General features: G+C 39.5%; 1 protein-coding gene across 6 annotated transcripts in view; it reads right to left on the bottom strand.

Moving 5' to 3' along the window:
- Positions 1-7,443: 7,443 nt before the first annotated feature.
- LOC134540013 (GPI ethanolamine phosphate transferase 2) overlaps positions 7,444-25,760 on the bottom strand; it is a 28,497-nt gene continuing 10,180 nt past the window's right edge. The window contains exons 5-14 of one of the 6 annotated variants that reach the window (XM_063382438.1): positions 24,962-25,150; positions 21,986-22,125; positions 21,649-21,857; positions 20,086-20,285; positions 19,117-19,347; positions 18,041-18,341; positions 16,059-16,200; positions 13,202-13,463; positions 11,596-11,774; positions 7,444-7,714 (exon numbers count right to left, since the gene is read on the bottom strand). In XM_063382438.1, the coding sequence (XP_063238508.1) occupies positions 7,504-7,714; positions 11,596-11,774; positions 13,202-13,463; positions 16,059-16,200; positions 18,041-18,341; positions 19,117-19,347; positions 20,086-20,285; positions 21,649-21,857; positions 21,986-22,125; positions 24,962-25,150 (2,064 nt within the window). In that variant the 3' untranslated portion in view covers positions 7,444-7,503. Of the gene's footprint in view, positions 7,715-11,595; positions 11,775-11,850; positions 11,932-13,201; positions 13,464-16,058; positions 16,201-18,040; positions 18,342-19,116; positions 19,348-20,085; positions 20,286-21,648; positions 21,858-21,985; positions 22,126-24,961; positions 25,495-25,760 lie in introns of those variants that run through there. The other 5 variants (XM_063382439.1, XM_063382442.1, XM_063382443.1 and 2 more) reach the window with 5 other exon arrangements.

The raw sequence follows: 25,760 nt of genomic DNA, 5'->3' as shown, positions 1-25,760 counted from the left end.
AATCCTGGCTACGCTACTGGTTACTGCCACTTAGAAAAATGAACAACCGCGCTTCTGTAGAAATAAAAAAAACTTTTTTTTTTTTTGCTATAGTAAACTTCAACAAAGACTTTACGTATCATCATGTTACAGAACTAGCCGAACCAAAATTTCGTTTTAGCTACGACGTGTGCAAAACCTACTTTCTCAGGAAAAAAAGACCAATTTTTGCAAGAAACTAACCCCACATCTATTTTATGTGTAACAACTCAGCTCTCAGTATACAGCATTTGGTAGGAGTAATTTCGTGAATGGAGAGGAAGTCTTATAGAACGGAAATGTGTAACCACGGTGCGGCCATCTGTGGCATATGACGCGAACCATATCAGCATTTGTGGCTTGGCAAACTAGAACGAATTTAAAGTGAGACAGTCGAACAAAGTACGTGTTGATTGAACTCCACGTTTATGATAGCTTCAAGGTAATAAAAAAACAGTATCGTAAGAGAGTTAATTTGAGGGAAGGGAAGACAAGAGCTCTTAAACTTTAATAATGTTGCACGCCTAGAAATTTTGGGAATTGAATGATAAAAAAGTTTTTTTTTCTTCTGTGTGGACTTGACAGTGATGAGTTTCCTTATAAGTGCTAGTCATTTGTTTGCTGGCTACTGTTCTCGAGAGAATACATTTTAGGGTGGGTTTACAATCAGAAAATATAAGCGAGTGCATAGCAGACCCAGCTGTGCGAAATCTGTTCACAATTATTGAATTCTTGTGAGCTCATTTTAGCCAATTAAACTTCGACAAGATAGTGACCTCTGTCGGTAGTCTAGTAAATAAACATTGTAGGCTACGTATGTTTTTCCCCGTGACAGATATCCAGCAGCATGAAAACACTACTTTTCAACTCAAAAGTTTTATTAGGTTACGTATGATATAGGAAAGCACCATTTTTAGTAACCCTCATTTTTATGAGCCTAAATACTTTTTTTTTATTATGTTTTTACTGACTCATCACGAGTCACCTAAATAATTATGATGAATATTTCTAAAGGAAGATTCACCTCAGCAAATTCCTTCTCTCCACAATTTATTTTCTACCACCTTGTAATAAACAAACATAAACAGTTCAGATGCCCAGAAAAAAAAAGCCTTGGGGAAAAATAAACTAAACCCCGACTTCAGACATGATTTTCGAAAATTAATTTTTAATAAAAACGCTGATCATTTTGTTAAAAATTCATTAAACAGTTGATACTACAAAATTCCTACGGTTGTCTTACGTGAACTTTGGTTCGCGCCATCCGCCACGTGATGGCAGCACTGCGCGGTTCAAACATTTTCCGTTACACTCGCGGAATTGCTCGTTATGGAACGCCGCACGCCGAGAGCTGAGATGTCGCACGTCAGTGAGGAGTGAGGAGCCGGGAACGATGTGAAGAGAGGGGGGGGAAGCCTACAACTCACGCAGATTCGGTTCCCTGCAAGAATTTCCGAAGATTTCCGAAGTTTTGCGTTTTGGTATTAACGCCTCTTCAGCCGCTAAATCAGAAGTTTCCAATGAAAACAAGCATGTTGTGACTGACCTAACCTAACCTAACCTAACCTAACCTAACCCAACCCTTCGATTTTTTTTTTAATTTCAATTTTTGAGAGAAATCCGAAGTTGCACGAACGTGGCAGGTAACCGAAACTACATGAGTCGTAGGCTACCGGTATAGAGGGCTTGCTTACCCTGGGCGGAGCGTTCCGGTCCGGATGTGCCGTCTCTCCTCATGGCTTAACGTCGACTGGCGGGTCGCACGAACTGACGTGCATGGTGTCGGAGTGGATAAGTGGTAGGGTGTAGAGGGGGAGGGGTAGATAGGCTCAAGTTGTGCCAGCTGTCGCCAACCTGCTTCCCTTTTACTGCCTTCCCCCCCCTCCTCCCTCACCAAGGTAACAATTTTCACGTTCAAAATACGAAGAACGCTGGTCACAAACGATTTTCGGCCATCGTGGTGAATTCACACGACACCGAGTTCACTTACGTTGAACAGGAGTACAAAAAATAATATATTAATGAAACTTTCGAAAACTGGTCAAGTCTGCAGTAAAAAAAAAAAAAAATCTTATTTTGTCCAAGCGTGTGTCAACCTTTGTTCAGAACGAAACGTACAACTCGGATGTCGAAATACGCCGTAGTTTCTACGAAGATTCAGTTATTTGAAATTAAGAACACTTTGTTTATTTGAATTAAATTCTTCGTTGACAAGTCCGCACATTTAGTGTAATTTCTAACGGTGTAAAAATTAACAGAGACTGAAGTCAAACATTAAAGGGCGTATGATTTGCTTATTGGTAATAAATAATTACCAAAAAGCCAATCATATACTTATAATTTAATAAACAAGGACGTGTGGAACTCGTAATAAACGCGTTTATAACCCCACAGGTTGCACTAGCGTTTAGTAGACTGAGAAATGATATTTTTTCTTTGTAATGCTTGGTTAGGAAGCTTTATGGTGAACAAAATTTTTCTTCATTGTATTATGATGGAATATTTGTGTGAGCTATCATTTGAAAACATGTGTAGATTTGCAAGGGGCTTAGTTTCATTTTTTTTTGTTATAAATATATTTTTGAACTATTTATCCCCATTTTTGGCATGTCAAGGCATAAATTGTATCTCCCAACCCTCTTTACCTTGCTGAAACCACATATTTACTAACATACTGTAGTCTGTAAGCACAGCGAAATAAATTATTATTTCGCGCAGGCGACTACAACTGTATGATAATCACACTAGTTCACAAATTTCGACTTCAGCAAGTGGGTAAGTCCTGTGCCATGTAAAACCAAAAAATTTAGATCTTGGCACAGAAATTTTATAGCAAATAGTATCAGAATACTTGAATATGCCAGATGGGGAGGCCTAATCCCCTTAAATACCAAGATGGGAACATGTAATATCTACCACAAATATCTGAATCACGTAAATATCAAATCGTATTCCTCCAACATCTATATCTTTCATACCAAAACTAATTTTTGCTGTCTTCGCGTATTGTATCTAGTAAAATGTGAACTTGTGTCAGTGATCGCTCGCTTGTGCGTATAGCGTGGTATCGTCATTGAACAGTTTTTTTTATCGTGCATGGATCAAATGTTGTGAAATCACACGTTTCAGCCATTTTAACTGCCCTGAAAAAAAAAAAAGTTTAAAAACGAAGCGCTTCAGTCCGGATGCTTCAAAACTATCCGATAGTTCTGGAAATAAATATCATCAAATGATGAGCGAGCTTCGAAACGTCAAACAATCAACACTCCTTAACTGTTTGATTTTTTTTTTTGAGTGGAACAAAAATATTCATTTAAAATCACAGATATTTGTAAATTTTTACACTTATAAGAAAACAGCCGTATCTCTACAAAATAGTGTTCGCATTAATAATACTGGGTTTGGATTCTTACCCGGGAATTTATGCTCTGTGTTGTCCCAGTACCCCCAATAGTTAAAGTTACTTGTAACTTGTAAGTAGTATGTAAATGGGGCTCCGGGCACAGGCACCAGGCGGTGGTACCGTGGTGCCGACCGCCATCTTGGATTGTGACATCACGGCGGCCATCTTGGATGACCTTGACGTTCAAAAGTTTCCAAAATTCGCCAAAATACCTAGTTTTTTTTGGGAAAAAACTCCTCCAAAAAATTTTGATAATTTAAAAATTAGGAATTCGAAAAACCTCAAAAGACTTTTTGTCATACAAAGAACACATAATCCTTATTGAAGCTTAAGCATCCATGTCTACAACCTGCGATAAGCCTCTGACATCATCTAGTATCATGACGTCACAGTTGCAATTTCAGTTACGGCCGCCATCTTGAAAATCCGTAATTTTGTTATAAAATCGGGAAAAAAATTAAAATTCATAAAAAATTAATGGATGAAATTTAATAAAAAAATTATTAAAAGCTTTTATATAAAATAAGTACACTTACACAATGCAGCAGGGAGTCCTCGGTTCAAACCCGGCAAGGGCAAAAAAATAAAAAAATGGTGACCGATCCTTCCTCCATGGAAGCTGTCGGCAGACTGGCCTCCCACCACTTATGTCGAGGTATATATATCGTCAGCTAGTATGATGTCACGTCCGCCATCTTGAAAATCCGTAATTTTAATGCTATAAATTCGGGGAAAATTTTAAACTTTATAATTAATAAATAAATTTTAATTAAAAATCTTTAAAAAATTTCAAATATCGTTACAGCCACCATCTTGGAATAATAAATTTTGCATGTTTCATTACACCTGCCATCTTGGATGAGTATGACATCATTACATTTTTCGTTACAGCTGTCATATTGGATTTTAGATCGTTGTACTTTTTGTTACGGCCGCCATCTTGAAAAACCGTAATTTTTATAATAAAAATTTGGAATTTTTTTTAAGAATTATAATAAATTTTTTTAATAAAATTTTAATAAAATACTATTTAAAAAAGCACTTACATCTGGAAGTCCTCGGTTCGAAATCGGTAAGAGCAAAAGTAAAAAAAAATGTTGAAGGTATATAGGTATATCACGTCATGTCCGCCATCTTGTTTTCTTCTGCTGGAGGCCACCATCTTGTTTTCGGCTCCTAGTGTGTACCACCATCATGATAGTTTAATTTTTACCCGCTAGAGTGCAGCAATCATTTATTAATACTGTGACACCCACCATCTTGACATTTGGGTGCCATGTTGGAATTGTGTAATTATTTAGCTAGAAATTCGGGCAAAATTCCAAAATTCATTAAATAAATTTGTAATCAATATAGGCCTACTGATTGATCCGATCAGTTCCTGTCTTTGGTTTGATACCTGATCGAAGCAATACTTTTTAATTTTATGTAAAAAATATCAATTTCAATAAATAAGGTGGTAAGTCATAAAATATGCATAGTTTCTAAGCCAACCATCATCCTATAAGCCATTATGACCACCATCTTGGAAATTTGTCATATTTAACCAAAAAATTCGGGAAAAAGTTCAAAATTCATTAAATAAATCACTTATTAAAATAATGATTGAATCGTTACTTGGTTCGATACTTGGTTAAGGTAAAAAAAAGGTAATTAAATTTTAAATACTACAAAAGTGGCAGGTACAAGAAATAAAACACAAGTTATTTTACAAAATAAATTACATAATTTCTATTCTACCACAGGAACTCTTGCATAAGTTAACAATCTTATAATCACTTAGTCCTGCATCAACATGAAATGACTAATTCTGGGCTACAATCGGTTTGTACTAGACAGAGACCAACCAGAACCTTTACTGGCATAGTCTTCCTCCTCTTGACAGAGTTTCTGGACACCATGTTTATCAGTTTGCTTCACATTGTCAGAACTATAGATTACTGCAACTGATGTTTTGAATGCACACTTCATCACTTGGCAGGGACGTCGGGACAGGAGGGGGGGGGGGGGGGCAGCAGGGACGAGTCGCCCCCGTGCTGTTATGCATGGGGGGGGGGGGGGGGGAGAGTAGCATTTTGCCCCTCTCCTTTTCCCAGAATAAATGTTTGGTCCTAGTAGTATTTTTCTCAACCAGTAGTTAAACACGTTGATTTGGTGATCACATTGATTAGAAAATCAAATTTATGATTGTCAGTATACTGTAAAATGATTGCCAATTCCTAGATGGTATTTTATTTAAATTGTACTACTCTACATCTACTGTCAGAGTAGTATTTAATACATACTACGTCATCAAATTCTTGGAATGGTATATTTAATATTTTGGTTCGGAAACTCATTAAATAGCACAATTTTGCATCTAAAATTCCAAATTTTTCCCGGACCCCCTGCTCTAGGACTGAGGTAAGTGTGATACATCTTTTTGCCCCCCCACTCATGAAAATGTTCCAACGTCCCTGTCACTTGGTCATCGAAAAGATATGACTTTCCATATATAGAGTCCAGCCACATGTTATATTTTAAAGGAGCGTTTGTTGCTACGTCATCAGTAAGCTGATGAGCTTTGGAGGGGCGGCTCCGCTCCGACGGGAGCCTCGAGGGCCGCGGAGGCGCTGCTGTTCCAGTTCGCTGCGGCTACGCGGCCGCCTAGTTCTCGACTGTTGCATGGGCATAGCTCGCTTCTTTGTCCAACAATGCTAGGAGGGCTTCCCGCCTCTTTACTTACCCTCTGGTAGCAACAGGAGGGAGAAGGGGTGATGTGGGAGGTAGCTGCGGCTGCCGAGGTCAGGCTGACCAGGCGCAGTGCTGTGTGTGTTTCTCTCTAATTATAACCTCAAATACTAATAAAGTAGGTAAAATCCCAGCTGAGTTTGTTTAAATGAGTAAGTGTGCTTTGTGGCTCTCGGGGGCGCCACAACGTATTGGAAAGGGCGTCAGAGTGTTTTTTGTAACACTATATTTTATGGACACCATGTAAAATGTGGTTTTTAATTTTGTATTTCATGTAAATTTCTCTAAAAATAAAATATTTACTTTCGTATTACACCTACTGTTTCTATATGTTTATTAATTTTCCTCTTCCTTTCTACCCACCCCATACTATTAATTTACTAAATATATTGATTGTTAAATATTGCCTAAGTTAAAATTTAACTATAAATTAAAATTTCATAAAAAAAATAACAATTCTATTTAGATATTACAGTTTTTGGGTTTGGGCTATTACAAAATAAAGGATGAACCTCATATTGCTTTGTATTGGGGCTGCTAGTGTAGTGTAGTCAGCCTAGTTACAGTATTTGTTTTATTTATGTAAGTATTCATATAATTTATAATTGTTATACATAAATTATTTTGATTTATCTAAGAAAATGATGCTAAGAAACGCAGCATCACATCAAGCCAGGCCTATCATTCTGAATGGTATTTTAATTAATGTTTTCTTCTTTTTAATTCTTTAATTCATTATAATTTCTGACATTTCCTTTAATTTTTTGCATATGCATTTTTCACTCTTAACACAGCTATGTGTTATAGGATAGATAAGGTTATCCTCTATGCTGCTTACTCGTTGTGTGGAAGAATTTAAACTTAGTCTTAGCAATAGTATGGGGATGTTGGCCCTGTATAAATAACATATAAATTATATAATTATATTGGTATTTTGAAGAGAAAGATGTTAATGTGCAAAAAAAAAACTGAGGAAAATAGAAGAATAGTAAAGGAAGTTTCAATTGGTCAGGGAAAGTCAGGGAATTCGGTAGTATAATCTTAACCAGTGAAAGTAATTTGAGGAGAATCATGCTCCAGTCTGCCACGACCCAGGCTGTGAAAGGATGTTTTTTTTTTCCTAGGTGATGTTTTGGTACATAGTCATAAACACTATAAAAGGGTGGTTTTCTTTATTTCTTTGATTGTAAAAAAGGTGATGTTTTGGTACATAGTCATAAACACTATAAAAGGGTGGTTTTCTTTATTTCTTTCACAAAATTGTAAAACAGGTAAATATTTAAAAAATAAAATAGTCAACAAAAGTTAAAATTTTATTTTATTTTTGTGTGTACACCCAGCAAACCATATTTTTACTTCACCTGGAAGCACGCCGCCGTGAGCAGCAACAGCACGGCGGTGACGGCGGTGTGCACGGCCTCGTAGAGCAGCTTGGGCGAGAACACCGTCCACACGAACAGGTGGTGGCGCTGCCAGGTCGTGAGGGCGGCGTACACGGCCAGGGGCAGCACGCGAGCGCACGCCACCGCGCGGCACGCTTCTCCCCATGCTGCGCCTCCCTCCCTGCGAAACAGCGCAGTGTTCTTCCTCCGCATTCACGCCCGACGCTCCGACGTGTTTCGTCACAGCCACCGTCGCGGGTAAGGCTTAGTAACCCTGTCTCTATGGGCGTGTTCGAGGCTTGCCGGGAGTTGAAACACTGTAGCGTCGTCCGTGTTTTCGTGATTGGCCGAATCCATTCCAGGTGCATGACTACTGTCAGCCAGGGGCGTAGGAACCGGGGGGGACAGGGGGGCCATGTCCCCCTGAACTTTTTGGGTGGAGGGGACTGTCCCCCCCCCCCCCCCCCCCCAACTTTCTAGACCGTGATATTTTTATTTTATAATATTATTCTGCCCAACTTTATTTGTAATTTCTTCACTCATCAAATTTTTATCTTAAGGAAACAATAATAATTTTAACATCGATGTATCCAATGGTTAGATACAAAAACTGCTTAAAAAGCGCTATTTTGCACTTTTAAAATCAAAATTTTCCGGTGGAGGACCCCCGGTAAGAGGGGAATGGGTTTACATGACATCAAAATCATTATATGTCCCCCCCTTCCCCCCCCCCCCCACCAACTTTATGAACACAGCTACACCAATGCTGTCAGCACATAAATCAAAGTAATTCACCGGGAAAGCAAACACGTCCTGAATGGCCCGACAAATAGGGCATTGGCTTCTCTTGCAGACGACAACCAATTTCAAGGCTAGAAATCACAGGTCGTGGGCAAACCATATTGCAGTCTAAAGGTTCAGATTTTTTCTTGAAACATGCCTACCCGTGCATATCTCTGTAACCGTTTTCAACTAGAAGTTTGCCTCGAACTGAGACGTAGGGATGTTCTGATTTTAATGTAGGTAGGTACTGACCAAAGTTAGTACTTTACTTAGGTATTTATAATCAGAACAAACCCAGTTTGTGTTGAAGTAAAATACTATTAACCTAACAACTAATATTTTAAAACTAACTCAATAAATATTTCCAAAGAAAACTATAAATGTAGATATGTTGATAAAAGTCCTTACAAAGTTACATAATAATAAAAAAACAAACCAAGAAAATAGTTTGAATTACAATAATAACACCGACCTCAAAAATTATATTTGCAATGTAATCAACAACCTAACAACTATTAATATGAAAAATAGATAATTGTGCATATTTTTTAAAAGTTAAAAAAATGAACAGTTCTTTTTACAGAAGTAGTAAATATAATTCTGTTACATTTTGTAACCAGTACAACTGTTTACAGTTATATAATTATTATTTTTATTATTATTGTAATATTAATTGTATATTCCATGAGCGAATATTATGTATTTAACTATTTTATTGTAAAGAGGACAACCAAGGTATAACAGATATAACATCTTATTGCCATAGACAACACACTTTCAACTTCAGGGTCTTCTAAGAATTATTCTTTGGAAACTTTATTCATTTGGTCTTAGTTCGATACTCTTACACTCTAACATCCAAGTTTTTATTTCACTATGCAGGTTATTCTGTTTGCTGATATTGATAGCTCCTTAGTTGCTAGGGACTGAAAGTAAATAGTTATAAGGAGGAAGAGGAGACGCCATCGCCATCTTGCAGCGGGAAGACGTTTCTCGGGCTGGGGCGAACCAAAGCCTTGGTTGCCGCCCGAGAAATAGAAGATTCGCGTCATCCGCGATCGTGTACTACTTAGAATTCTCCGCTCTACGAGTTGAGAGAACTGTATCTGGACTAAATAAGTCCTAGATAGGGAGTATCGGCGACTTCGAGTGCCAACTTCCGCGTCGGTCCCGTTTTCGTCCCGTAGTGGTTCCAGACAACTGAGGGCAGCGCCAGCTGCGATTGGCCACGACGATTGGTGAGACCGATCCAGATACCCGGCTACCTCAGAGCTTCTGTAGTTCGTCAATTACAGCTTACAGCATCCAGTGTTCCAGTGTAGCAGCAGACCACCTGGAGGTCCTGTGAAGAGAGCCTCAAGCCTCCGACAACGTATAGCTAGACCCGGCATTGTATTCAATGTGTTCCAGTGATGTTATTTGCATCTAATTACCGACACCTAGGTTTGACACCTTGGTTGTTCTCGCTTAATTACATGATAACAGTAACTTCACACCCATATTCAAGAACCCATTAAAATCAGATGTTTTTCAGTTATTATTATTTCATTTATATGCAAATTTTCCACTATTCACACAACACTACTAAATTTCCTTTTTATAATTACTCTCTGGACAGTAACACAGGGCAGTGACGTGCTAGCTGGACTATCAGTCTGGGCAGACCATCCAGCAGCAGCGTTCCTGGTATTTACTGCGACGAGGGTAGGCGCCAAGAATCCCATGAGAATACACCATATTAATTAGAGAGAGTTGAACACCATATAATATCGAGCAAGGAGGTTTTATTAGAGTGGCTACCACAACTAGAAGGGGCCAGCATAATTTTACTTTAACTTCAATTTATATTCTTGTAATTTTTTGTTAGTTCACTCTGAGACATGCAGTATCATGGACATCTGCAGTATCTTTGGATTCCAAGCCAGAAATTGAGTAATGCATTTTATTTTAAAAGCAACACTTGTATTTATTAAATACGTAGGTAAAAAAAATCTGGACTATTTTTGCTCAAACATGAACTAAAAAATCACACCAGCCATACTTGCCTACCTACCAAATTTTATGAAAATCAAATGGGCAGTTCGAAAGTTATCTTCAGACAGTCACATAGATACAGACACTTATCACTCTAGTTATTATAAACACCTCGCTTTGCTCGGTAGTCAAATATCAAAATATCCTCAAATAGGAATAAGAAGTATGGGAAAAGTTTTTCTATTATACTTACTACAGGTTTTAAGTCATGTTTTAACAAATGCTTGCACACACTTTTGTGTAAGAGAAATAGGTATATGTTATAGTTATAAAAACTAAACCAAAACTATAAAAGAATGGTTTAAAAATTTTTTGGAATTTTTTTCAGTAACAGCAAATTACATTTTGTTCACTTGCTTTCAACTTATCAAAAAAAACCTAATTGTGGATTCTCAGCTATCTGAAAAGCATTTTTATGGTTCATTGTGGTGTGGACATGTTAAAATAAAGTATAGTTAGCTATTATACAACCCATTATTATATTTATACTGGGTATGTTCACAATTATTAAGCACAACAGTGGTCCTTTAACCTGAACGTAGATATACAGCAGTTTCATTACACTCAGAATACAATTAAATAGTCGTTATTCCAAAGAGAAAGTTCATAATTTCAAAATGAAATTAATACAAAAAATAAATTATTAATTTTAATATTTGAAATTTAAAATATTAACACAGGCCTATTTTTTTTAACTCCACCTTTGCAAAGAAACTCCAAAAAATCATGTACATAGTGTTAATGCTACATAAACATAGTTTCAAGCTAGACAAAGAAATATAAGTTATCAAACTTCACTAACCATGGTGGCATTCTATCGTTCAGGCAAGATGAGGAAAGAAATATTCTCCCGAACAAAAATTCAAAGATTACCGGGAGAGAGTAAAGCATTTCTACGCTTTCTACACCCTACACCTCACACATATGCACAATGAGTAGAAAGTATGAGATTTTTAAAATTTATTTTTGTGTGTGTTTTTTTTTTTTTGTGTCCTGACATTTTTCGTGCATGTGCTAGTGTTATACAAATAATCTGCACCTCACCGTTACTTTACTATTTTCTCTTCTACTTGATCACACGAGACGCCAAGGTTTACACTTGGATAATCCGGCCACTGTCTGCACGTGTTGGAGGAGAGAAGGAAAGCAGCCCATCTTCAAGGTGCGAGACACGTGCCCAGCCTCGGCCAAAGAACCGGGGATGGAGTGAAACGTAATCGAACTGAAGTGAAACGTCTGCTGCACCTGGTGAGGTCACTGGCGTGGTGCCTCCTGTCCAGGCCGCTGAGGAGCAGGAGGTACGAGAGCACGGGAGCGGAGTACGTGTGGCTCACCAGGAGCGCTCCGACCAAGTAAGGGTGGTAGTCCTGCAGGCCGACGTAGCCCGCCGCCACGTCTATGCTCGCGAAACTGTTGGAGTTACCCTGAAACATTTTGCACAAACCTCGTGCACAAATACCTCTCAAGTGGAATCAATTTTTTTTTTTCTTCAATACTGACCAGTTAAGAATTTTTCAAATCGAGCCACAGCTACAATGGACCATCATCGCCTCCGTCCGTCCTGCAGCCAATCAGGTGGCCCTAAAAAATATTCTGTCCATCAGTTTGTCGAACATTTAACAAGCTCATACATTTGATGGAAAGATGGATGGATCACATCTACGGTCTAGGCCAGCAATTCCCAATTTTTTTTTTTCGGCCAGGAAACCCAACTCCTTCAAAGGAAGTTATTTGACGATAATTGTGAACATTCAAACCAACTTTATTTTATTTATACCGTATTGTTTAAGATCTCTGGTACCTAACTGTTTGCATGTTGTAATGTTCAAACAGAAAATAAACTATAATTTCGAATTAAAAGCCTTCAATGCACATATCTAATGCGATGAAGAAATATTTTCATAATTTGATATATAATAGCCTTAAAATTACGTTTAAATGTCCGTCGGCCGCCTGCTTTACACGACATATGTCCTGACTCTCGGAACCCCTGCAACCCTGTCACGGGACCCCAGGGTCCCGCGGAACACTTTATAGGAAGGGCTGGTCTATGCGCCAGTCAATTATTATTACAATACAAGCCTGTAGAGTTTGTTTTTCCTTCACTTACATTCAACAGTTTGGTATTTAAAATTTGCATAGTAACGTTGCGGCTGTAAACTTACGTACAAATGATTCAATCCAAGATTACAGTACGCACAGAAAAACGACACACACAGCACACAACATTGAGATAAATCTCAGGCAGAAAACAGGGGTTGGCAGCGTTGATTTGGGAAAATGTTCTTACGGGCAAAAGTGTGACTAGACACGACTAGGCGTTGGGCTATTGTAATTATGGCTCTAGTACAACAATTTTAAGGCAGACAATGTATACAAGTTTGTAGGAACTGGTGGATACATTGACTTAATACTGAGTGAACAACAAATAATACTGAATCAGCTAGGAATCCATATGATATTTTTGGTATGGTGTTAAAAATATGAAAAGTATTGAAATCAGTGGTGTAGCCAGGATTTGTGTATTGGGGGGTGTGTTAAGAAGCATGCCCCCTCCCCCCCCCCCCCCCGGAGAAAAATTTGGATTTTAAGTTGTGAAATAGTGCTATTTTAGCAGTTTTCTGTTCTTAAATTTAAATATTGTAATGGTAAAAATTGTATTAATTTTAATATTGAAATTTGTTTGAGTGTGAAGATTTGTAGCTATGAGGGGGGGGGGGGGGGGTTTGAACCCCTAAAACCCCTCCCCTAGCTACGCCCCTGATTGAAATAAGTCTGGAGTAATTTATTTTGGTTTCGGCACACCCATGAAATGTGTGCACGGGGAGGCCGGGGGAGGCTCCGTTGTCACCTGGTAGAAGTAGAAGAGCTGGCCCAGCCAGACGTGGGCGACGGAGGCCCAGCGCGGGGGGTCGCGCCAGAGCGCGTGGTGGGCGTGGCTGCTGAACAGGACGAGCGCTGGGACCAGCACGGCGTTGTGCGGCCGGTGGAGGAGCGCGGACGCCAGGGCCCAGCAGCCCGCCAGGTGGCCAGCCCCAGCCCGGCCCCTATAGGCGCCGGACGCCAGCAGGGCGCACAGCGCGCCCCAGAACACTCGCGCCTCCACCACGCCCCTGCGACACACGCACGACGCGTCCCGACTACCTTCCTGCGGGGGTGCTGTCATAACTTAGAAACACACAACTTAGAAACACACAGCTTAGAAACACATAACTTAGAAACACATAACTTAGAATTTTTTAAGTTATGATGGTTCTAAGTTATGACTTTCTACGTTATGACGTTTCCAAATTGTGTGGTTTCTGCGTTGCATGTTTCTAAGTTAGGTTTTTCTAAGTTATGACAGTTCTAAGTTGTGTGTTTCTAAGTTATGATAGTTCTAAGTTGTGACTTTCTACGTTATGACTGTTCTAAGTTGTGTGGTTCTGCGTTGTGTTTATAAGTTGTGTGTTTCTAAGTTACGTGGATTTTTCCACGTTTTCTAAGTTATGACAGTTCTAAGTTGTGACTTTCTAAGTTATGTGTGGTTCCCCTTCCTGCGGTCAGCACTCCAGGAACCAGGACGTCCTCAGTCGGCTACGTTGAGAGAAAGTGCAGAAAAAAGGAAGGACAACGCGCGCAAACCTTTTTTTTTCCCCGGGAAACGACTCTCTCTCTATACAGATTTTTTCCAGAAAGTCTATTCCATTTCATTTCGTTTCCTTCCGTTTCAGTTGTCAGTTGATACTCCCCTACGTGTCAATTGTGAGTCTGTTCACGGCCGGATATTTTTTGTTTTCACGTACCATTCGTAGTTTCACCCGTCCGAAACTTGTATTACGTGTCACTCGCAAGCACATTTTATTCCAATCTGAAATTCCAGTGGTTCTGGGCAGAGTCTGGTCCCATCATGCCTGAATCAGCGGGACTCTTACTGTATATCTGCAGACATATCATTTGCGCAAACGTACCTACTTTCCAAGTGGACAGTCCCTGAATATTTGTATTTAATGTGGAACTATAAACTAAAGTGAGGTGTCGAAAAAACGAAATGCAAAATCGCAAAAAGGTTGCTGGACACAAAAGTTTCATTAAGTCCAACACCATGGTTCGTACCCACTTGGGTAGTAAAAAAAAAAAAACTATTTGTACTTCACAAAATCACTCAAAAATGAACAATGTTGTATAGTTCATGTACAAAATATAATTTTGTTGGTTAGTTCAATTCTTACAGATAAACCCCTACTGTCAGAATTATATCTGGAAACCTCTGAACTTTAAAAGTTCAAAGTAAGGCAGTAAAATTACAAATTTCTAGTTTAAAAGTGAGATACAAAATACACAAAATCAATTCAAAATATTTTTTATATACAACTTCTAATCACGTGGCCCGATATTCGCGAATTGTACTGTGCGTGCGCAAATATTGTTTGTTGCCAACTCAGAAACAAAAGAACATTAAAATTCCCGAATTTATACATTACTTCCAATCACTCTTTCTTAAAGAGTCTGAAGGGTTCTTAATGAAATGCAAGGACTTGTAAGGGGCCTTATTTAATGACAAATTAAGGACTTTTTACGGATATTAAGGCGGCATACGAACCCTTAGCACTTTCGTTAATTTCATAACCAGTCCTCCAGTTTACTTTATTTTTCCGTGTGACTTTCGTGACATGTGGATACTGTGAACTTGAGCACGGCCGGGTGCATATTCAGCCGCGCTGACAGCAAGTCAGAGAATTATAGCTGCAGAAACCCAGGCAAACCCGGGTCAGGCGACCACCTAGGGCGGCAACATATTGGGACCAGTGTCTGGTAATTTGAATTTGCAAAGGTTGTCACCTTAGTTCTGGGAGGGGTGGGCAATGTGACTCTTGGCTGCAGACATGGTTGTGCCGCCACTGCAGACACGTTATGTCTGTGTGGAAGATCTGTTGACACTTTACCCCTGTTTTGTTTTTGACCTGACGTCTAATAAATCAATGAACGCCGGCTGCACGCAGGAAAAAGTGTCTCGTAACACACATTGTCCCGTTACGCGGTGTCCCGTTACGCTCACTGTACGCTTGTGCCGCATCTATCTCTCTTCCACACGATTGGAACAACCATCGATTTGACTTTTTCAAGGCACATTAAACTTGAAACACACCCATTCGTTTCCTACTTTTCCTATCGTCGTCCTATCCTTAACAGAATAACACAGATTGGAAGAAGTTAAATAGCAAACATGTATAAAAGTTATAGTTAAAATAATCTGTTCGTTAAAGTAATAAACATATTTGAATTAATGAGTGCAAATAAAAGTAAATTTATCAATTAAATTGTAGATTTCATTTCACTCCTTCTTTGTATCCATACAAAATAGTGGTAATTCAATAAAAATGATTCAATTTTATTCAATAAAAGTATGCAATCATTTCATCAATGTTTTGTTATGACGTTGCCACGTTAAACTATCGTCCGTAAACCGACTTTTCAGACAACAAATTTTTTTAATCTAAATTATTAAGAACCCATGTAAAAAAAACTATCTACGTTATATTTATTAATTTCATACACAAAAGGCATCAACATTCAACAGTTTCAACGATAAAAAAAATTACTTTAGTGAAAACAGGAGAAAACTAAAAGTCCAGGCCCAAGCCACATTTAATTGGAGCTGGCTGGCGTGGCCAATGTCTCGATACCCCCAGAAAGAAAGGCAAAGCAAAGATCGAACGTTCTTTCACCTTGACTGAGGATAGAAGGAAATGCTAATGTTGCCAACTGCAGCGCGGTAGCAGAACACACTTAATACCGCAACGAAGGACAGCGCTCTCGTGTCTTTGGACGGCATGAGGAACCAACAGCAGCACAGCAAGCCCAGCAAACCTGTGGGAGAAAAAAAAACCTTGACAAAATGAGTCGGTAAAACCTTTCAAAATAAGCTTTCATTCTCTTAAAAACTAAACAGATACATTATGGTTGTTACAAGAATTATTCACATTATGTATGTACCTCAGAGCCAAAAGAACCTTTCTGATTTTTATGTTATTGCAGATTATGTTCAAGATATTTGTTTGCTACCAAACCATAAAAAGTAACTGACTAATTTTTTTTTCTAAAGAATTTAGTAAAAGTTAAAAGTGCCTAACTTTTAGTTCAACCAGATAAATATTAGTCCAGTTACAATGTTATGTAGTTATGTCTGTTAGAAAAGGTTCCCCACTTGGAAGAAATCAATCATAAATTAATTTTTTTCCAGCCAACACACATATGGAGGTTAATGGAAAACACAATATCATTAAAGAAGAGTATAGTTACTCTCCTGTAAAGTTAAACAATAGTTAATTAAATTTTGGTTACTTGTATTAAAAATTAAAACAACCTTGTTATGAATTTTCTGAAGGGACTACAAAATGTAGCCTTTTTAGAAGGGTCAAAACATATGTGCTTTAGAGAGAAAATGCAAAACAATCTAATACAACTAACCAGAAACGCTTGTTAAGTGGGATCTTCTAAAGCGCTCCACCTAACCGCTCGCCTCCCCTCACACACACAAACACAGACACAGACACACACACACACACACACAGTGTGCAGAGCTTCAGAAGAAGAAATCATGTGACTTGAAACCTGCTCAAGATATCCGAATGAGGTCTGTTTGCTGAAAGCATTTAAGAATACACTGAGGGCAAATGAGTAGTTCTATTTCCGTATTTTGTTTTTAAACTGCGAGGCGTGTACGAAAAGTAAGTACCATTTGGTCATTAAAAAAAAATAAACTCATGAAAAAAAAAAGGTTTTATTGAAAGTTTTAGTTTACTACATACATATCTACATCACATTTTCATATAGTTGCCATTGAATTCCAAGCATTTTTTGCAATGATCTACTTGTTTATCTAACCCCTCTGCATAGAAGTTTGTCACCTTTGTAAGCATACTTACTTTCCGGACACACCTTGCATGATATATAAAAGTGAAAATTACTAAAATGCATGTTTTCATAATAACTTTTAGAAATGAAACATCCAGTACGAATTCCTACTCAAGGAACTTGCATTACAGTCTTTATCTTATCTTCTTTTATAAGCCTTGTATTTTTATGGCTATCGCTCAAATCTCCTATGCACGAACCGAAGACTTCACATTGTCCAAAGTCTCGTGCTTGGATAGAGGTGATACCGTGCTAGAAGCACCAGTGAGCATCGCACCTATTGTCCGGCCTCACTAACACAAAAACACTCTTGACTAGACCGGCCCCTTAAGAGGCCACTCCAGTGTTTCAGGGGCACTACGCAACCCGCGTTAACCTCATAAGATTCAATGCTATTTTCATTTTGCTTATAACTAATTAACTAATATAGATTTCGAAATGATTCTTGGTTGATATGTAAGACAACGATGCTCTTATCAAAGCCCCTTTCTTCAAAAACGTGCATAAATTATGGTTTTATACTAATCTTTACTAATATGCATAAGTGTATTGTCTAGGTTTTAACCATAATTTATGCACGTTTTTGAAGAAAGGGGCTTTGATAAGAGCATCGTTGTCTTACATATCAAGCAAGCATCATTTCGAAATCTATATTAGTTAATAAGTTATAAGCAAAATGAAAATAACATTGAATCTTATGATGTTAACGCGGGTTGTGTAGTGCCCCTGAAACACTGGAGTGGCCTCTTAAGGAGGTTTTACTGAACCATGGTACATGAAGAGGCACACATGCCTGCCACGAACACGGCCAGGAGGTAGCGCTCGCGGCCGGGCAGCGACAGCCAGTCGTGGAGGTCCGGCAGGGCGGACCACTTGTCGCCGGTCTGGTTGAGCGCGCGCAGGGCCCGGTGCGAGGCCAGGGCGGCGAGCGAGGCCGCGAGCGGGGCGCGCGGGGACGCCAGCAGCACGAGCGTCGGCCAGAGGAGGTACCACGTCTGGTGCTCCTCCTCCACGAAGCTGGTGGCCGCGAGGCTGGCCGTGTGCAGCGCGGTGCCCGCCGCCAGGAAGCGCGGCGCGGCGCCCCTCGGCAGCTCCTGAGGGGATTACCCCAGTCCATGAGTTATTCTTTTACAGCCACTAGTGACAAAAAAATTGTTAACTTTTTAATGTTCCATAATTGAAAAATAAATTGAATTTTTGATTTACTTCTCTAACTTTGATAACTCTCCTTAAAATTGAAAAAAAAATTATGATCCTAGGTTAGATGCTCACTAAGTGTATGTAAAAACAAATGTATGCCTAGAAGATATAATAGCCCCAATTAGAGATGCGAGTGGAAAAATTTTTCAGTTTGGAAAAATTACTAGATATTTTTTCAAAAAATTTTTTCTTTTGCTAATACCAACATAGATTTTCATAATTTGCAATATAGGTTGATTAAAGTTATACAATAATTTATTTTCTGCAGATTGGTAGGTACGGTTGAAACAAAAATTTGTTGTTCTTATCGTTTGGTAGAAGGCGGTATGCATCATACCCAAACATCAAATGTTAAGTCAGCCATTACATTGTAAAGACTGAATGCATGCTTTATTTGATTTTTTTTTTTAAATTAACAATGTTGATAAAATTTAACTTTTTTGTTCCTGTAAAAGTGAAACTCGGAAAATTGTCCGGTAAATTACATGAAAATTAACCCAAAATTACTTTTCCCGAAATCTAATGTCTCTAGCCCCAACGCAATGAACAGTAAAAATAAACATGATTTGCATAAGACATTTTTTGGACATCCACATAAGCTGAGTGAATTATTTTGCAGCCTTAAATGAGGATTTTCTGCAAGAGTTTAAAAATTTTGTTCCCACCAACCATTCTGAAGCGCGAGTGCCTCAGCAGCCGCACGGAGTTGCAGGCCAGCAGGAAGAAGGCGGCTCCCGCGACCAGCGCGCCGGGCAGGGAGGAGGCCGCGGCACAGAGGACGCTGCGACACCGGCCGGCCGCGCAGAGCAGGGCGTTCCCCGCCAGGAGCAGCGCTGACAGCAGGCACTCGCCCCTGCCAGGGCACGGCACGGGGCCGGCGAACAACAGCAGCAGGCACACCTGCAACGCGTGGCGTCACAAACACTTTTCACATAAACAGATTTGGTTTTATACGAGAAGGATTTTATTCCATACAGTCGAGAGGACCCTGGTATAGGTTATACACGACTTCCCAAAACCACTCCACGCAAAACTTGTTTGGTTCCAAATCATACATCGGCTGAAACCTCCCCTGACATTCCTGCTCTATCTTGTTCGTAGTCAATGAGACATTATATCTTAAAGTTTAAAATAATAATAATAATAATAATAATAATAATAATAATAAATGGGGTTAGGCATCAACAAACAAAATGAAAACTTAACAAAAAAACTGCTGGAAATAAAATTTTCGTGACTCCCCAAAATCATTGCTGCTTATTTAAGAACTTTTCCATGACTTTCGAGACCATTCAGTAACCTCACTTTTCAGGGTATCCACAAAAATCCGTACAAATATTTCTTTGAGTTCCATGACTTTACATGAACCAAACTTACGAATTTCATTGACTAATTTTTTAAAAATAATTTATATATTTTCAAATTTTCTGAAAGAGATGAAGACAAACGAACTTCTACCACAACATTGTGAAATTCAAATGACACAATCACAATCACGCAAATCGGCTTGAAGGTAGACTACGGCAGATGCCATAAAGTAAAATTCCCTGACTTTCCCAACTTCCCTGAATTTCCGGAATGTGGACAACAAATTTTTTGTGACTTCCATGTGCAGCAGACACCCAGTGGTTGCATCACCTGGGCAAGCAAGGCGGAGGCGACCGCCAGCGCGCACTCGTCAAACTCCACCAGCGAGCCTGCCAGGACGGCGCTCATTTCCTCCGCGGCGATGGAGTACAGGCCGAGGGCCCTGCGGAACAGAGCCCCGTCGGAGCGCCCCCCAGCCGCCAGCCACTCAGAGTGCAGCCGCACCGCGTCCTCGAACGCCATCCAGCCTTCTGCGTTACACGGTTACATTCCGCTGTAACGACGCTGGGAGCACCCGGCCAGTTTTTTTTTTTTTTTTTTTATAAATGAAGCAGAAGTACTCATGTAAATTGGAGATGTTTGTAAATGTGTGCACTCACATCCAGGGGCGCAACAACAGGGGGGGCAAGGGTATTTTGTCCCCCCTCTGAAACCTTGAAGTGGAGGCAAACGGGGGAAAAGAAAGTGCTGTGTAATCAATTTTTAGATAATACCTAAAACTGCTTAAATAGCACCATTTTCCACCTTGAAAAACAAATTTTCCCGGGGGAGGACCCCCGGACCCCCCCCCCTTCAATAGGGGGGATCAATGATTCTTTATAAAAAGGTATATTGCCGCCCCCTTTGGAAATTTAGTTGTTGCGCCCCTGCTCACATCAAAACAACTGTATCACAACAAACTAGTGTTCGCAGTATTAGGTACTAGGTTTTGAATTCTTACCCAAGCACTTATTTTTTTTGTGTTGTCTCAGTACTTCCAATAGTTAAAGTTACTATTTGGAAACCGTTCCCTGAGTAGCTTTCCAGTATTAACTGCACACATTAGAACACGCAATAAACCAAAATTAAGTCCAATTACTAAATAATCAATTATCTTTTCCATGGTTTGAAAAAAAAAAATTATGCTTGAATGAAACATCAATTAAAATTTATAATTTAGTGGCAATTTTCGTAATAAATACTCAGTATTATCTCTAATAACGTATTTCATACGTGCAAAAATAACCATAGAGCGTGTGTTGTACAAAGTTACAATATATTTCTTGTAGTATTACAAACTTATTTCTTGGCAACTGGTTTCCAAATGAATATTTTGAAAAACTTAGAGAATTTTTTTTTTCCGTGCACAGAGCAGAAACGTCTTGAGAGGCCACTCCAGTGTTTCAGGGGCACTACGCAACCCGTGATAACCTCACAAGATTCAATGCTGTTTTCATTTTGATTATAACTAATTAACTAATATAGATTTAGAAATGATGCTTGCTTGATATGTAAGACAACGATGCTCTTATCAAAGCCCCTTTCTTCAAAAAACGTGCATAAATTATGGTTTTATTCTAATCTTTACTAATATGCATAAGTGTATTGTCTAGGTTCGAACAACAATTTATGCACGTTTTTTGAAGAAAGGGGCTTTGATAAGAGCATCGTTGTCTTACACATCAAGCAAGCATCATTTAAAAATCTATGTTAGTTAATTAGTTATAAGCAAAATGAAAACAGCATTGAATGTTATGAGGTTAACGCGGGTTGCGTAGTGCTCCTGAAACACTGGAGTGGCCTCTCAACAAGCCCGGGTGCGACGGGGAGGAACGAGGAAGGCGACGCTCTCACCGTGCGTGCTGTGCGCCGCGACGTGGCCCCGGAACTTGGCCGCCAGGCCCCGGGCGTTGTAGAGGAGCGCGTGCAGCTGCCTCGACGGCGGCAGGCCCCTCAGCAGCCCCGGGACCAGCTTGCCGAGGCTGCCCGCGGGTATCGGCAGGCCGAGCAGCACCGACAGGGTGGGCGCCAGGTCTATCTGCCCCACCGGCTCCGCCGTCCTGCTTGCGGTAACAGCTCATTGAAACTCACGGTTTCGGCAGGGGCGGAAAAATATTTCTCCGTGAAGATCTGGATTCGGTGGGAAACAAGGAAACCAAACAGAGCGGGTCAGGGCGGGGACGCGTCTCACCTGCTGCCCGGGCAGCCGAGGCCCAGCGTGACGATCGGGACCAGCACCTCGGCCGGCGAGGCTCCTCCGTGGCTCCCCGAGTCCTTCATGCCGTGGTCCCCGCAGATCACCACCGCCGCCGTCCGGTTGGTCGACTCGCCCTGCCACACAACGCCAACGTTCGACAATCATTACTGACATTTCAGTCGCTGCTAAGTGCTGCAAAAAGACAAGAGCTTCAAGTCTGACCGAAGATTCTTGTATCTGTGAAAATGCAAGAAGTAAACATTTTGGGTTTTCCTTAATGGTACAGATTACACTATAACGTGGGGCAAGATTATACGGTGAATTGTGATAAAAACCAAAATAACACCGCAAAGCATTTCAATACATCATATAATACCGTAATGTAAGTTAATACACCATTAAGCACCAAAATTTAGCTCAAATATGAAAACAATTAGATATTTGATAAAACTAAAATTAAATCACAAAAAAAAAATATATAATTTTGTACCAATAAGTATGAACTAAACAGATTGTAAAAAAATTATAATGTATTTACCCGTGTATAGGTCACACATTTTATGCCAATTTTTAGTTTAAAAAAAAATTTTGTGTGACTCTTATGCAAAATTATAACTTTGGGTAAAAAAAAACTGACAACAAACATTGCCCTTCCTTTTTTCTTAATTTTTTTTTTTTTTTGCCATTTTTGGTTAACAAAAGAACATAAATACAAGGAAATGAGAGCATTATATTTAGCAGTTGGGCTGCCCAGTCTAGCATGTTGTCTTTCTTAAATTTGATAGTTCTGAAAAGGAAGTATCAGCGTTAACCTTTTCCCAACTGTCACTCGCAAAGCGGACACAGGTTGTTTTAGTTTTTTTTTACATGCACTACTGACAGAATAAGGGTGACAGAAAGGAGTGCAAACCATAGGAACTCCTTCTGACAACTGTCAGTTCGAGACACAATTACATGACACACACCCCAGGTCTTGGCAGGCTAAAAATGCTTGCGGATCGTTCATTGTCCATTCAACAAGTATCAATCAAAATTTAAAACTGTAATTTTTAACTTTAAACCTCCCAATTCCAACAATCATCTACGATCTTCTTAAAATATTTTCTCATGCTATTTAAGATTTATTTACATATTCAAAAATATTTTGAAAACTGTATTATTTTAATTAGATTTTAAAAAAAGGATGGGCCAATAAAATCCTCTCACCTTCAAAAAATATCAAAAACTTAGTATATTCAAAGGATTCAGTACTCGAGGAAAAAAATTTTAAAGAAACATATTAGAGGAAATAAAGTAAATTAAAAAATTTAACACTGATAAGCTCTGAAGTTTACTAGCTCAATTTTTTCATCATGCCTATTCTGTTACCATTCCCAAAGATATTGTAATTAAACATGTAATAATGCAAATAAAATGACAATTTATATTGATTCAGGAACCTAGTTTAGTAAAATAATCCTTTATTTATTTCTTGGGCATTATTTAATTTTTGATACTTGAGACCTATATTTGGATTCGAGAGGTACATTCGAGGTACTCTTTGGTATTCGAGTTACAAGATTCGGATCTGAGAAAATTTGGATTTGGCACATCACTAAAAAAAATTGATTTCTCAGGTAGATTCACGGTACTCTTTGGGATTCGGATTTGAGAATATTTGGATTTGGCACATCACTAAAAAAAAAAAAAAAACTGGAATTCTCAGGTAGATTCACGGTACTCTTTGGGATTCGGATTTGAGAAAATTTGGATTTGGCACATCACTAAAAAAAACTGAAAATCTCAGGTAGATTCACGGTACTCTTTGGGATTCAGATTTGAGAATATTTGGATTTGGCACATCACTAAAAAAAAACTGGAATTCTCAGGTAGATTCAAGGTACTCTTTGGGATTCGGATTTGAGAAAATTTGGATTTGGCACAACACTAAAAAAAACTGAAAATCTCAGGTAGATTCACGGTACTCTTTGGGATTCGGATTTGAGAATATTTGGATTTGGCACATCACTAAAAAAAACTGAAAATCTCAGGTAGATTCACGGTAGTCTTTGGGATTCGGATTTGAGAATATTTGGATTTGGCACATCACTAAAAAAAAACCTGGAATCCTCAGGTGGATTCACGGTACTCTTTGGGATTCGGATTTGAGAAAATTCGCATCTGGCACATTACTTAAAAAAAACTGATATTCCCAGGTAGATTCAAGGAACTTTTTGGGATTCAAGTTCAAGATTCGGATTTGAGAAAATTTGGATTTGGCACATCACTAAAAAAAAACTGGAATTCTCAGGTAGATTCACGGTACTCTTTGGGATTCGGATTTGAGAAAATTTGGATTTGGCACAACACTAAAAAAAACTGAAAATCTCAGGTAGATTCACGGTACTCTTTGGGATTCGGATTTGAGAATATTTGGATTTGGCACATCACTAAAAAAAAACCTGGAATTCTCAGGTAGATTCACGGTACTCTTTGGGATTCGGAATTTGAGAATATTTGGATTTGGCACATCACTAAAAAAAAAACAGGAATTCTCAGGTAGATTCACGGTACTCATTGGGATTCGGATTTGAGAAAATTTTGATTCGGCACATCACTAAAAAAACCTGGAATTCTCAGGTGGATTCACGGTACTCTTTGGGATTCGGATTTGAGAAAATTCGCATCTGGCACATTACTTAAAAAAAACTGATATTCCCAGGTAGATTCAAGGAACTTTTTGGGATTCAAGTTCAAGATTCGGATTTGAGAAAATTTGGATTTGGCACATCACTAAAAAAAAACCTGGAATTCTCAGGTAGATTCACGGTACTCTTTGGGATTCGGAATTTGAGAATATTTGGATTTGGCGTATCACTAAAAAAAACTGAAAATCTCAGGTAGATTCTTTGGGATTCGGATTTGAGAAAATTTGGATCTGGCACATCACCAGCTGGGCTGGAGCGAGGGTGGAGCCGTGAGACGCCGTACCCACTGCCGCAGACGAGAGTGTATCTGCCGGGCCACGGCGTCCATCTCCCGCAGCTTGGGGGCGACCAGCGGGCTGGCCGGGCCCTCGAGGTGGCCGATGTGGTCGAGGCCCAGGTAGTGCAGCACCATGAGGTCCCAGTCGGGCGCGCCCAGCTCCGCGGCCAGGTGCCGGGTCACGTTGTCGTCCACCTGGTCCCGGGGGTGTAGCTCCCACCGACCGAACCAACCTCCCTCTCTCGGGACGATTCCACGAGAACCTCAGTACGTAACTGCTACCCTGATGATGGAAACTGCAAGGCTGAGCGCAGTGGCGTAGCCAGGATTTGTGTATGGGGGGGGCGTTAATAAGCATGCCCCCCTCCCCCCCCCCCCGTATTAAAGCGGGAAGGTCCGGGGGTCCTCCCCCGGGAAAATTTGGATTTTTAAGGTGTAAAATAGTGCAATTTTAGCAGTTTTCGGTATTTAAAATTTAAATATTGTAATGGTAAAAAATGTTATTAATTTCAATATGAAATTTGGTTTGAGTGATAAATAAGAAATTAATTAAAGATTTGGTGCTAAAAAAAAGGAGGGGGGTGTTTGAACCCCTAACCCCCCCCCCCCCCCCCCTCCCTGGCTACGCCCCTGGCTGAGTGAAATTTCAGTGAAATCACCTTCGATGTAGCTGCTACAACCCAGAAGACAAGTGACTTCAGAAAATAGGTGCCAAAGCCTGTAATCCTTATTCTGTGAATACTTTTTTTCTTCTTTTTTTTATAAACAGAATATTAAATGATATTCAAATATCAAAAAAAAATTT

Source organism: Bacillus rossius, chromosome 16 (genome assembly GCF_032445375.1).
Source record: "Bacillus rossius redtenbacheri isolate Brsri chromosome 16, Brsri_v3, whole genome shotgun sequence".
Taxonomy (NCBI): Eukaryota; Metazoa; Arthropoda; class Insecta; order Phasmatodea; family Bacillidae; genus Bacillus; species Bacillus rossius.
The sequence above is the reverse complement of the archived record's forward strand: the minus strand, read 5'-3'. Positions and strand labels throughout refer to the sequence as shown.